Source organism: Periophthalmus magnuspinnatus, chromosome 21 (assembly GCF_009829125.3).
Source record: "Periophthalmus magnuspinnatus isolate fPerMag1 chromosome 21, fPerMag1.2.pri, whole genome shotgun sequence".
NCBI lineage: Eukaryota > Metazoa > Chordata > Actinopteri > Gobiiformes > Gobiidae > Periophthalmus > Periophthalmus magnuspinnatus.
The window spans coordinates 18,210,836-18,225,859 of NC_047146.1; the positions used below are offsets into that span (position 1 = coordinate 18,210,836).

At 38.0% G+C, this 15,024-nt stretch overlaps 1 protein-coding gene across 1 annotated transcript; it reads left to right on the forward strand.

Moving 5' to 3' along the window:
• Positions 1 to 2,572: 2,572 nt before the first annotated feature.
• insig2 (insulin induced gene 2) lies at positions 2,573 to 12,491 on the forward strand. Its single transcript, XM_033986891.2, has 7 exons — positions 2,573 to 2,728; positions 4,785 to 4,963; positions 5,629 to 5,801; positions 6,622 to 6,746; positions 7,933 to 8,099; positions 8,653 to 8,752; positions 9,283 to 12,491. Exons 2-7 carry the CDS (start codon positions 4,848 to 4,850, stop codon positions 9,322 to 9,324), a joined length of 723 nt encoding a protein of 240 aa, XP_033842782.1. The 5' UTR covers positions 2,573 to 2,728; positions 4,785 to 4,847; the 3' UTR covers positions 9,325 to 12,491.
• The last annotated feature ends 2,533 nt before the right edge of the window (positions 12,492 to 15,024 follow it).

The window sequence follows — 15,024 nt, forward strand, 5'->3', positions numbered from 1 at the left end:
ACAAAAGTTAGGTTTTTTTGGCTTGTTCTGCTATTGTGACACTTCCACCAATCAGATTCATATAATCTTCATGTTGATTCGACTTTTCCAGATCACTTTCAGTGAGAGTCGTTCAGATAGATAAATGTGTAGACCTCCATTCAGTGCTACACAGAGTTATGAGTCTGGAGTGATCCAGGTTATGTTACATGGGCATTCATGGATTTTTCTATCCATGTGCTTCAAATTGATGAAAAATTATCTCAATAATTACATCTTTTGAGTGGTGAAAAGTCTTCAAAATTGTGCCTTTGAACAGGAAGAGGAAACCCAGGCACTATGATCACCATCTTGCCAATGTTACGTCCTTCAGAATTTGTAATAAAATGTGCCTAATGATGATGTGGATAATACACTGTACATAGTTACACAGTCTCACCTTTTTTTCCTGACACTGTAGCACTGTACCTCCTTCTTGTTCTTCTCCCTTCCCTCCTTGCCTCTCCCTCTTCTGTCAAAATGATTGATTGGACCCTGCTCCGCCTGTGTCCTGCATTAGCCCAACAAATGATCTGGCCCTCTCCGGCAGACCTTGGCCAGAGCAAAATCAATATTTCACCATTAAAATCTATCAGAGCGGAGTTAGGGCCCGGGGCTGTCAGCGGGCGACGCTATCAGGCCATGGCAGCATTAAAAGTGACACCTCCCGCGCGCTCCAATCAATATGGGCCGCTTCACAGATCATTTGTGGTCACCTTTTAGCACGAGATGGATGTCCCTGTAGCGGTGATTCATGCGGTGACGGGGTTTAAGCGTGCTGTTTGGCTTCAGTCCGGACCATCATCCCTCAGCGAGAGCACAGGAGAGGAGTCATTTCAGAGAGCAGGGCCTTTATGGGGTTTGTGGGGCTCTACGTGCAGAGAACATGAAGGTCAGGGCTTTATGGGAGAGAAGAGGAGTTTCAGACTGAAGGCTGAGAGGAAAGGGGATGGAAATGTGCATAGGCCTACTGGTTGAATTTGACAAAACTGCACATAACAGGTGATTCTGAAAACATCTCTAAATTAAAAGTGCTGTAACTAGTTCATTTTAAGCGGTTTGCAGTTGTCTAACATTATTCTTCACTGTTCTGACACATTCCTAGCATCCAAATGATTCACCACAATGAGTTTATAAGTGCTCTTAATAACAGTGCTAGGCCTTCTGAAAACAACTAGCATGTTAACAGTGCACTTTAATGCCTCACTCAGACTGCACCTCATTCGGCTACAACTGAAGCTCTGCTGTCATCAAAAAGGGTCTTTGGAGATGTTTGTGAATGTTTTTTAAGTCCTGCACCTTTAACATTTACTGATAGTGACAGTTTAAATGATGTGAAACACAATGTGCTATAATGTGCAGATGCTGTACATACTCAGCAGGCTAATTCACTCTTGTTCTACGGTTAACATTTCTAAGCTGTTTATTTTCATTCACTGTTCCTGCCAGTATGGGGTTTGTCATTACACAACTGCGTGATGACAACTGCAGGAGCTCTATGAAATTAGCCATGCACCGTATCGGCAACCAGGCCAGCAATATTTGTGAGTTCACAAACTCTGTGTAGAATTCAATTCAGAGTGCTATACTTCAGTCTGATGTGAGCCAGGTTATCATAACAGCATCAATACTGAAACATTTGCTAGATTGGATATCAGCTTCCAAAGATCGGTTTAGCTAATTTCCTGGTTGGACAAATAAATTGATGCAGAACTATTTACTGTAGTTGGCCCAGAAAGTCTAACAGTGTTTGAATTTTTATTTACACAAAGCTGTTTTACTTATGGGATAAATAACAGCTACACTGGGTCAGTTTTGTCTTTTTTATTTTTGTTTAAAGGAAATAAGGATTTTTATTTTTTTTCAGTCTCTACACTGGTATCAGTTGATATTGGGTATTGGCAGATACTTAAATCAGAAATCGAAATCAGATCGAAACTCAAAAAATTGGATCGGGGCATCCCTGTATAGAATATAATTGCAAGATTAAGAGTTTATTGCCATACTGTGAAACATTACGATCATAACATGGAGTCAAGTGGTTGGAAGACTCCAGTCTAGAAACGTTACATAATGCACCATTGAGTCATTGAAGGTCAGACAGTGACTAAATTATTAAGTTGACACTTTCATGCAAGTGACAAGGAAGGGGAGAAAAATCCAGAAGATAGCAACATTTGCCAAGACTGAAAAGACTTGAAATTTTGTAAGACTTGTAAGACTGGAGCCACCTCTGTGCCGTAAAAAGGGCAAAAACTATTATAAATGAAGTAAAATAAAATAACAATATAACAGTTAGTTTATTTATTTATTTATTTATTTGTTCATTATTATTATTATTATTATTGTTGTTGTTGTTGTTGTTATTATTAATGTTGTTGTTGTTGTTGTTGTTTATTCCTGTTTGTTTTTATTTATTTATTTATTTATTTATTTATTTATTTATTTATTTATTTATTTATTTATTTATTTATTTATTTAAATCCAGGGATCTGGCGTGAAAAACGTCACCTTCTGTAACGCGCTTATGTCATCACTCCTCTTCGCTCTGATTGGCTGTGCGGCGCCTCAGCTTACACTACCGGAAGTGGCTTCATTGGCACAGAAAAACGGGTCTTACTGGAATAATTTTGAGTTTTTTGGATCCATCTAACTTTGAAAACGCTGGAAATGTATTAACGAACGAACGGAGGCTTTATGTTAGCATAAGGTAAGTGTTTTCATAGAGCTCAACATAACAGTAGCAGTGATCTTGGAGTAAAGCTAACGATAAGCTAATACTTTTTATAATGAAAGAACCCATCTGTCACTACTATTTATCTATGCTTTATTTGTGTGTTGCTATCCGGAATTATCGGTTTTGTTTTTCTAAGTGTAATTCTTAGTATTTCACGTTTTTATTTCATGTACTATCACAAAGTAGAGTAGTTATTTTAATCGATTCAGTAGTACAAATGTCCTTTTTTTCTAAGACATAAGCTCTGATAAATCTGCATTAAAAACATCAGGAACGTGTCATTAAACTTCACGTGATAATAAGTATAAATTCATGTTCAATAAATATGTACATTTAAAGGGGCACTAACTTTTCTAGTAATGTGATTGACCAGAATGTTCCACAGTATTTAATTAAACGTAAGAATTATTTAGCAGATAAAAAGTAAAAAAACAAACAAAAAACTGTACATGAAGAGCCTAATTCAGCCATTCCCAAAGTCTGCTATGCTGCGGCCCCCCATCGATGTGAAGACCCTGTAATATTTTACACTACATATAAAATAATATGTAATGTTTATGTTTTCTCCTTATATAATATGTTAAAGCAATATATTCATGTGACCTTAATACTAATATAAAGACATATGAACAAATGCTTGTTATGTATATAACCTTTAGGGGGCCCCCTCTGCAATGCTTCTGGGGCCCTTCAGGGATCCCCTTCATATGTTTGATGTCATCAGTATGTATATAAAATGTAAACAGTAGGAAACATAAAGAGAAAATACACTGAATGAGAGGTTGTGTTAAAACTTTTGACTGGTAGTATAGTTGGAGGTTGTTTTAGACCTTGGCCCTACTTCTGTATTTTTGTACTTTTCGTCTCAACTTTTTTTTCCACAAGCCACTTAAAACTATGATAAATATTTACCACAGGTACTATCCCACTAAACCAAGACAAAATTAGAAAAATATATTAAAATGCACTTTACTGTTAACTGATGATATTATGTATACAATCTTTATGTCTATTTAAAAAGGGGGAGGTCTGCAACTAATGACAAATTTCTTATCACTTAATCTAGTGATTGTTTTTTTCGATTAATCGACTAAGTGCCTGTACACTCCACAGTGCTTTTTGCCTGTAGCCTATAGTCCACGTTGGACATGTGCGCTTTAACAGTAACTGCCTGTGTAGCTCCGCTGAGAAATTTAGTCTCCCTGAAGCACATTTCGTGTTTGGATGAAGTTTTGGGCAGAGCCGATAGTGTAAACAGTGTGGCACATGCAGCACTGTGAAGTCTGCTTTGCTTTTGAACAGGAGGAGCCCTCATTCACATTTTACACTGTTCTGAGCTGAAAATGCTCTGACTGTGTGTGTCTCACACGTGCACTGCTGTGCCCTGTGTGGAAATACAGCACGAATGTTCAGATGTTATATCCGCCACATTAACTTGCTCTACCTTTGTTGATGTAATTTCCTAGTCAACGTCATCGATTACGTTGATGACTCATTCTTTAAAGAGTTTTATTTCTATGGGGTATGAACACAACAAATTTAGATCACCATGTCACCTTTTATTGTTTTGAAAATTCTATAATAGCTATAACAATGTATTAGATAAGTTTTGCTTTTGTTTTTGACACTCTGAGTCCTTGTGCTAAGTCACTCCCTCTTCAGAACACTATCACACCACAATAAACATGCATCCCACTAATGAAACTACTGTTCATCGCATCAGTTCTGTACAGTTTTGCATCATGTTTTTGTATATTTATGGAGAATTGTCATGTGGGAGCATGGGTGACATGGGCTTGTGGGTGGAACATTGGACAGAATCTAACAGTTAACCGTGTTCGAACAGGCCTCGCTATAATCTTCAAACATGCATGGATGAATTCTAAAACCTCTTCATGCATGGAATGTTATAACATGGTAGCTTAAAAAAATGTATAATACCCCCTCTTTAAAAAAGCTAAAAGTATTTCTGTAGTTGTGTGAGTGTTTTATAAGTATTGTCTTCTCACTGTGCCTCTTCTGTGTCCAGGTCTGACATGAGGCACTGACGTCCTCTGACGATTTCTGTGCTCTGGACCAAACGTCCTGACCAATGTCCCTCACACTGACCGCCATGAGTGACAGCGCGGCAGGAGGAGAGCACTGGGCTGGGCCAGGGCAGGCGCCACGGCAACCACGCGGCCCCTACATCTCCATCATCACCAATAGGTAAAGTGAAATTGTTTAACATACATTTGTCTAACCCTGGTAAATTAAAAAAATAAATAAATTTCTTCAGTCTTAGTCCGTATCTCAAACTCTAATGCTGCATTCATTCTCACGGAGTATAAAAAGTATCAAAAATCAGATACTAATCAATATTAAAACTAATATTGAAACTAGATACTCATTTGAGCAGGTATCGATATTAAAAAAGTCACATTCACAGGACAGAAATGAACCTTTCCTGAATAGTCTTAGAATGATCTTGAGCTGTATCAGAACAAGTATAAGACCACATAGACTAGTATACGCCCATGGACCACTAGGAACCTCTCTGAACGACTGAGGGATTATGCAGATATAAGGCCACATGGGAATATACCAGAAACTGCTACCATTCAGTGTTGAAAATCACAGTCATAAACATTCTACTGTCTCTTATTTGGGCTGGAGGAGGCCCTCCTCCTGCTTGTTTTCTTTGACTATAATCTTCCACAGTATGGCATAAAACTCATATAGCTCCATGGAGAATGTTGTAGTTTTAACATTTTATTTCCATGGAGTCGTGCAGGTGAAAACTTACATACTGTAGCTAAAGAACTGTACCTGAAGAAAAACACAAAAGTTGCATTCACCGCTATAATGAATCCCCTCCCTTGCTGCTTGTGTAGGAGCACTAACCTGCTGATCCGTGGTGCCCTGCTCTTCTCGGTGGGTGTTTTCCTGGCTCTGGTGCTGAACCTCCTGCAGGTCCAGAGGAACGTGACACTGTTCCCTCCAGATGTGCTCAGCAGCATCTTCTCCTCGGCCTGGTGGGTCCCTCCTTGCTGCGGGACGGCCTCAGGTATATAACCCAGAACTGAAGAAGCTGTTTGGATGAGTGACAAAATGTCTTCACTCTAAAACCTTTGCCCAGTTGACAAAATTGATTTAGGTTCTTTTGCATTATTCTCTCCTTCCACATTTTCACTGTAGGAGTGTTCAGTTCCTTCCACATTTTCAAAAACAGGCAACCTCATGTGATGTGACCAGGGCACTTGTCCCTCAGCCTATACTTTTCTCTATTGGAAAAAAAAGCAAAGGGGTTGGTCTGAGTCAGTCAGATCTCTTTTAATTGGTAATTAGCATCCACATTACTCCAACCACAATACTGTGTGCACATTCAGCAGTGTGCTGTATTACCCACGATGCCGAGCAGCTGTCTCCAGAGCACACTTGTTTTCCCCTGAGGCCCCACCCACTTCCTCTCTAGACACCACACTGTAAACCTGTTACTCTCAATTCTTTGGGCTATGAAATTAGTCACATGAGAGGTAATTCCTGTGTGTTATCACACTGTCACTGGTCGGGTTGGTGGTTTGACCTGAGTGCAGCCAGGGTGAACCATAGATTGCATATATATATAAGTGGACTGAGGGAATGTGACACCATCCGTAGCTTTTGGCTCCAGCTTTAGCTCAACACCACTGAGTGAGCTCTGTGACTCAGTGATTTAACCAGTATTTCTTCATCATTGTTTTATTCAAGTTATATTTGGAGTGATTCATGCATGTTTGAGTAATCCTGAATTGTCTTGCATTTGAGGCTCGAGTGCTCAGAGAATTTACGTTTTTACCTAACCCTAGAGCGTTCCTGTTCCTGTATTGGCTGTATTTGTGTTTTAGCGCTGATCGGCCTGCTGTACCCGTGCATCGACAGCCGTTTGGGGGAGCCACACAAGTTCAAGCGTGAGTGGTCCAGTGTGATGCGCTGCGTGGCCGTGTTCGTCGGGATCAACCATGCCAGTGCTGTATCCTTCACCTGTTTGTTTATTAAAAATGTATATATATTTAGAATTGAATAAATTAACAAGATTAAAATGTTAAAAATAAAACCAAAAACAAACTAAAATACAAAATAAAACCCAAAACAGTGAGTGTTCAAAAGACAAAATCCCAAAACACACAACCACACCAACAACTGCAGTGGAATATAAACCAAATGTATTCTGCTTGGCCACAGCCCCACTCAATCTTTCCAACATCTCCTCACAACCAACACTTTCAACTATCCTCTTTTATTTTGTTTAATTTTGACCAAATATCAAAAATGAAAAGAAATTAACAGCAGATACTGACCACAATGTTGATGATGTTGGATTTAGATTTTTACAATTAAGAAATTGGATAACAGTTTCATAGAAAAAAGAAAAAAAAAACACACATGATATTATCATGACAACAGCACTAAATAAGAAAAAGCTTTACTATTAACATATGTCTCAACTTAGTAGCTATTATGCTTTAGCCTCATCATTTGAACTGCTCCTCCCCCCAGTGCATAGAGCTTTGTACCATTTTTATTTTTAATGACTCTGAAATATTAATGGCAAGTGCACTAATTCTGCTATCTGAGCTGCAGAGGCTGCACTAGCACTGATTCATGATTGGCTGCTGGGGTTTAGGTAGTGAGAATTCAGATCACAGCGAGTCCTTTTAGGTTTAAACCTATGGGATTTCAGCATTGAAACTGGCAACCCAAAAGAGAGACTGATGTGAGGCTCATTCTGCTTTCTGACTGGGAAAATCATCTTGAACCAAAACTCCAAATTATAACAAATAACTTGTCCATTATATCCAATGTTTTATTACCGTAATTAAGAATAAATCAGCATTACACTTCTTATCAGTAAAAGATATATTAGCTTTGAACATGTTTAACTTATATCTGGATACACAGTTGGGTCATGTTTACGGATTTTTTTTAATCAAAATCTTATATACAGTTCCCTTTAACATAAATTTGTCGACCCTTGGAAAAAATTACTGACCGCAGCACTCAGACAAAGCTAAATCTAGGCCTCAGAGGTGTTTTTCGATTGTGGAATGAATCATATTCAGTGGCTATGTCCCAGTTTTTAGCCAGTCGACCTTTCCCCTTAGTCCCATTGTAACTGTGCAGTACCAGATTTGCTCTTTGACTGCGTGTTGCATCAGAAAGTGGACTTCGCTAACAACGTGCAGCTGTCCCTGACCCTGGCGGCCCTGTCTATTGGCCTGTGGTGGACCTTCGACCGGTCTCGCAGTGGCTTCGGCCTGGGTGTCACCATCGCACTGCTCGCCACGCTCGCCACACAGCTGCTGGTCTACAACGGCTTGTTCCAGTATGTCAATAACACTATGGAGGATTTACTGTTGCAAACTTTGTGCTTGTATTTGTATGTGGGTGTAGTCTCTTCAAAATGTTAACATTTCAAACTCGGTCCATAACTTTTCAGAATAATGGAAATGAGGACCGTTGCCATAGCGATTAAAAGCAGAAGACAAAATATTGTCTTTTTGAATGGAAAGAAACTCATAGTTTTGCATATAACATCAATTGGTGGTTTTCAGAGTCTAGAATGATGTTTTTTTTTATTGATTACATTGTACTTTACTGTGATGTATTTAAAAGGTAAATTCACAAATGTTGAACCTGATCATTTCTATCAGTGACTAAACCCAAGAACTCGAAAGAAATCTGCATTTAACAATATCAATTTTACCTGCTCACATCTGTATTAAATAACATTGACCTGTAGAATCTTAAATCAGATTGTGCTGTAGGACAGGTCTGAATTCTGTGGTGGAATTTGCTGTTTAACTGTCAGTTTGCAGATTTATGTTTAATGGTTAATATCTCTGTAATTATTTGAAAGGATTACTTGTTCTCTTTAGGTACACGTCTCCAGACTTCCTGTACATCCGCTCCTGGCTGCCTTGTATCTTCTTCGCTGGAGTCATCACCATGGGAAACATCGGACGACAACTGGCTTTGGTGAGTATCTCAGCCATGTCTTCAATGTTCATGTTGCCTGCAGTTATTATAATGCATAATTCATATTGAAGTAGCTGTAACTGATTTATACTGTCTTAAAATATAAAAAACAGAGCTAGTTCATTTTAAATGGTTTGCAGTGGCCCAAACTTATTCCTCACTTTCCAAACGCATTCTTGGCATTCTAATTGGTCACTGCAATGAGTTTATTAGCGCTTTTCACAGCATTCAGAGACCAGACTGGAGTTTTGCTGTCTCAATAATGCTGACAACTAGCATGTTATCAGCGCACTTCCTGATTTGAGGAAAAAGGATAAATGCTTTGTAATTGCATTCAAATAATACACAGTGGTCTCATTTTGACTGGAAGAGCTGCGTATACAATATATCTGTACTGAGTCAAGATAAGTTTTGTTCAAATACATGTGTAAAAATTGGTTACAGTCATTTTAATAATAAAAAAAAAATGTAGATCTAAATTATTTTTTTTTCCAGAATGTGATTGTCTTTTTGCTTTGTCTCTCTTTTAGTACGAATACAAGTTCATCCAGGAGAAGATGCACCAGGATTGAGCATTCAGGCCGGAGTTTGGTGCTTGTAAGACATTTTTTGAACTCCGAGTCTAACTGCTCACTCTGGAACTCAGTATTTCCAAACTCTCATGGAACAAGGAAATTAAATTCTTTGGCTTTATTTGGGACTAAAAAATCAGCCATTTTTAAAAGCAGATCTGCAATTCTGCTGGAGGAGGCTGGTCAGACTGTCAACCAAAACAATATAAACGTCTTCAGTATCAAAGCCTCAGGATGTAACGCACATTCTATAGGTTGTGTTCACGTCACATCAGAAACATTTTATAATCCGTATAGTTTAAGACTGAGCTGGAGGACAGGTCTTAATACTGTGGTGGAATTTGCTGTGTGACTGTCAGATTGCAGATTTGTTGACCTGGTTTTTGGTTAATGTCTATAATTACTGGATCTTTCCACATGAAACAAAAACTGGCACAAAGTTCAACGTCTTATTAAAACTAAGATTAAACTAAACTGAAAATCAAATTACTTTTTCATAATAGTTTCAGAAGTGGAGCCATTATTCAACCACAGTGATGTGATTGTTGTCAGTTGAAAGGACTTTAAGACTTTTGTGGAGCCAATCCTGAACTAAAATAATAAGGTTCAATATTAGTGGATCTTTCTAAAACAGTGACTCTCCCATAGAGTTATACAGGCCCCTGCCCTCCATCTGAAAGTATGAAATTATAGAACGTGAACACAACCTATTAGTATCTATATGATATTCTTCTACATTCAGCTGTTCAGATGCAGTGTTACAGGATGCCATTTTATTACCAACACTGGCTGGACTAGCATGAACTGGTACTTTTATATAGAGGTGCATGGTCTATATAGTTATCTATAAATTGTTTTGTTTTTTTAAGATATGCAAAATTAGAATATAATTTTTTTAAACTACCAAACATTTACAAAACCTGAAAAAGTGATTTGGCTGTAATCAAAGAAATGCTCCTCTGTGTTTTCAAAGTTTACCATTGTAACATTTATATACCAAAGCATATGTGTCCCAGTCTATTTTCTGAGCAAAATTTAAACAATTAAAACTAAAGTATACACACATTTTAATCACATTTTGGTTAAACTGAAGATACTGTATTATTATTATTATTATTATTGGTAAATTATACAGTATGTCAATTTTGTCGTCCTCTTTCTATGATGCTTTTCAGTTTTGGCATGTTTAATACTCTTAGTACTAAATGTATATATATAGATTTTCAAAAGGGACACGAATTTTAGCCAGTTTGTCGCACATATTTGAAACTGTAATTTTTCTACTTTTATAAATGCCACTCAAACAGGTTTTCAATTTTAAAATAGGTGCTGAGTGCTTCATTTCACCAACACATTTAAATCACAATTATTATTAGAGCTTAGGATCAAACATCAAAGGCATTATATAACTGGCCAGAAAAAAGTCATAGAAAAAAACGATTATTCCACCACGACCACTTTTGCGGCGCACTTCTGGTTAAGTGGGAATATCATTCATTTCCATGGAGAATTATAAAGTAGGTTGATTTGTGTAAAATGTTCAATGTTCATGTGACCAACAACTCAACAATGCACCGATTCTCTGGGAGACTTTAAAATGGCTTTGTAGTCCACATAGAACTTATTTTCTGTGAACACTGACAGCCCCATATAAAATAATACAACCCAAATGATGATGGCAGCACCCACTGCAGCTGACTGGAGAAAGGTAAATACTAGTTTTGAATCGTAATGTGCCGTCAGGACCAGTGGACCTGTGGATTACACAGGCCTGGGTGCAGACAAAACTGAAAAGTTTCAAAGGGGTGCAAAGACATTACTCTTGCGTTAGGTGTCATTATTTTGCACCTCTCTAGACCCGGGCCTGGGATTACACGTCAGATGGCGACATGTACAAGTGAAAGTACTTGTCTAGTGAAGACAGCGGTGGTCAGTGAGGTGCTGGTGTTTTCATACAGTCTATATGCAGTTACTTGGGTTATAGCCTAAAGAGAAAACATAAATGTGTCTATTATAGTCATGTCCACTTGTTGATGGTGCGTCCTGACTCGGCACATGCACTCATGTGGTCGTATCTATCAGCTGATGCATTGAGATGGGTATTTTATGCATTATGCTGCAGGATGTTGATGTGTGAGGAATTGTATAATGGAAAATCTTAAGCAGTAAGGCAGTTTGCATAGTCAACAAAAGCACTAAATGTTGTGAAGGATGAGCAGGATATGTGTTCTCCATGCATTAAAACAGGCTGGCTGAGCCCCGCCTCCTCCAGCGCACCGCTGCAGGTGAGCGCATCTATAGCGCTACAGATTATTCTATCTGTAAATATGGGCTCCTGGCCCAGGTCCCGAGGCCACAGTCCAACATGAAGACTAAGTTTAGTATTTACCATCTTAAAATCTCAATTGGGATCATACATGCAGAACTGACAAGTATCACAGTTTTTAAAAATAAAAACACCAAATAGAGCTGCTAAGCTGAGCAGCACCTGTGGACTAAAAAAAAGAGTGAGGGGAGGAGAAGAGGTGTGTAGAGGTATAAGGAACCATGTGATTGATCTAACAGGTATCCACACTTTAAACTCCGCCCCTGTAGCCAGGTGGTTGGAATCAGAAACACCTGTCTGTAATCATGTGAGGTCACATAGTACTTGAAATTGGAGGTCATTGGAGGCAGCACGCACCCGGTTTATGACCAGAAAGCTGCGTATACCTTTTCCACTAAAATTGCCAAAAAATGAAACAGTAACAGTAAACATTATTATTATTAAAACACCATATACACAGTTTATTATCACAAAAAGTGGATTTACTGTTTAGTTCCACTCTAAAAGTCTTAAAATGTCTTCTTTAAATGTCCACAAACCATTCAAAAATCCAGAAAATTTCATACTGTAGGACCATACTCATACAATGTTTATTTATAGTCCTCTGTGTCTAACACAACTTGTACAGATGTAACAGTTTCTAGTATTAAAGAGTTTGAGTTGAAAACCAGTGGTTCCAGGTGATGTCAAATAACAGTATGGTTTTGTATCCTAACATGTTTGTGGTTCATGTTGAATACAGTAAGAAGGGACAAAACAAAAACATAAACGAGATGCTAGACCTCAGCATGTGAAAGCTGTTGTGTTATTACGATGTTATTAAAGCTCTGTTTGATAAGTCATGTTCTTTATCTTCATGTGTGTTATGATGAAACACAATAAGGTGCAGTTAAGTTGGGGGATGTTCACACTTGTCATTATTAGGTCTTAAATTGAGCCGATTTTAATCCTTATTTGGTTTGGTCCTGTTCTAGTCATTGGTTAGTCCTAATTTAGATTAGGTTAGTTTCGGATATAGTTCTGTTTTAGTTTGTTTTTTTATGTGGTGAATGTGTGTGCGCACCCAGTGTGTGTGTGCACCCATGTTATAACGTTCCTTCATCAAAAAACATGCTTGAAAAGGTTTTAGATGTCACCCATGCATTTTTGAGTAATCTAGTGATCTGTCCTGGGCTCTGTTTGAACCCTCCTTACCGTTAGCAGTATGAGCCTGTACATGGCTAAGCCCACAAGACTACATCATCCATGCTCCCACACGATAAATATATAATATATAAATATACAACAACGTGATACAAAACTGTACAAAACAACTTGACAAACCTGATGCGATGTGCAGTAGTTTCATGCACACTGATTGTGTTGTGATAGTGCTCTGAAGGGGGTTAGACTTGGCACAGAGAGCAAAAGGAGTGGACACACAAAAATGAAAGTGAAACTTATAAAACAGCAAATTTTGCATTTTTAAAACTACAAAAAGTAACATGGTGATCTAAATATGTGTTAGCAGTTAAAACCTCATAGATGTAAAATATCCCCTCTTTAATAAAACTTTATTGTTCCATGAAGGGAAATTTGTGCATAGGTGCAGAAACACATAATAAATCTATACAATACAGAGATAAAAGTTACAGAATGAGTTAGTATAGACACTTAATCAGAGCAGTCCATAAAATCAGTACAATCAATAAAAATGCTGTAAAAGAAAAAAACAGTAGTTGCCTTATATCTTTCTGTATTTTTATACAGAGGGATATCAGTCTGGTCTCCACTTCGTCCAATCAGATTTGTTTATTTCAGTGACACAACAAAGGAGCTCATTGGTCACCTGTCATTTACAAACAATGCATTTCTCTCACCTCAGATTACCTCACCTCAGAGTTTAGTGCTTTGCTCATTTTTTTACTTTTCTTTTTCCCCTCACAAGAAGCCATATTTGTTTTGATACAAACTGACCATGTGGATCCCTGATTGGTTAATCCACTTGTCAATCACGTCCATATGAACTCCTTCTGGATCCCAGACAAAAACAGTTGGGCTAAATGCATCAGTAGCCTTGGTTTAGACCACATAGAATACACCAAAATTACGACTAAACTGGGACTGAATTTGGTACTACACCTGGACAAAGTACAAGAACAATGTCTCTGAATATGAGGGCAGAGCCAGCAGACAGAGCGAGTCACCGGGAGATTTGAAGAGTGTTTTGTTGTGACAGGGATAGGACCTGGGTGGGCCGCAGATCCAAAGCTGCAGGCTGTTGATTAATTGTGTGATGAATTATATAATGGATAATCTAACCAAATCCAGTGCTGGAAGAAGTACTAATTTTGTTATATGAACAAAAGTACAGACACAAAATAAGTAAAAGTAAATACTGCATAAAAAATAAGTGTCAGTATTGAAGCGCTTGAATATTTCACACAGATATAGTTTGCACAATACTGAGACTTGAACACAAAAATGTTTAAATGTCACTGAATATGCAAAACCAAAACTAATCGCAGGCTGTATCATGCCATAAAAAAATGTACTGTTCAGAAAGCAGAAAGTACAGAGACGCTAAAGTACAGATACCAGTTAAAATAATTTACTTCGATAGGATTTCCTCCTTATGGAATATAGAGGAAGTCACATGGTGTACTAGGCAAACTGAAAACAAAAAATATATAAATAAATACTTACAGTGCAGTACTTTTTTGGTTGTATTATGTACCTTTCTACCACTGACCAAATCAGGTGTGTGTGAAGGGTTAGGTCAGGCCAATGCACTGTTGTGGAGGACGCCATTTACCCTTGGCCTCCTTGTATTTCATAATGTGTGTGCTTATGTTCAGTCAGAGCTGTTGCATGATAATAAGTTTGATCTTTTAAAGCTGGGGTTCCTGACTTTAGTCTTTAGTCTGAGCCAGTAAGAAGACCAGAGACCAGAGAACATAGTCTTTTCTACTGTACATACTATTTTTCACACTATTTTCTTGCCTGGGATCCAGAATACACGCTTCTCCAATACTTTACAAAGATGTGAGTCTGGTCACCGGTTAAAGTTAGAGTTCAGATGGGTGTGATTGACAAGTGAACTACCCAATCAGGAACATGCAAGGTCCGTCCGTATCAAAACTTACGACAAGAAAAGAAAGGAAAAAATATCACAAGGGACTGAAAGACATTGCGTATTTCTGTAGAATCAATAAACGAAGCACAAAACTCTGTTAATCTGAGGTGAGAGAAATGTGATTTTATTAAAAACGATACGTTTCACATGTGCCACTGAAATAATCAAATGTGATTGGATGATCATGTTTGGTACAGACTTGAGTCGTTATGGAGGACTTGGTGACTAGACTGATATCCCTCTGTATAAAAATCACAGT

Excerpts from the sequence above, each read along its gene's own strand:
- insig2 (XM_033986891.2), top strand. The coding sequence starts at position 4,848 with ATGTCCCTCACACTGACCGCCATGAGTGACAGCGCGGCAGGAGGAGAG. Across the intron at positions 8,100-8,652 it reads GTCTACAACGGCTTGTTCCA|GTACACGTCTCCAGACTTCC; the intron begins GTATGTCAATAA and ends TGTTCTCTTTAG. Across the intron at positions 8,753-9,282 it reads TCGGACGACAACTGGCTTTG|TACGAATACAAGTTCATCCA; the intron begins GTGAGTATCTCA and ends TCTCTCTTTTAG.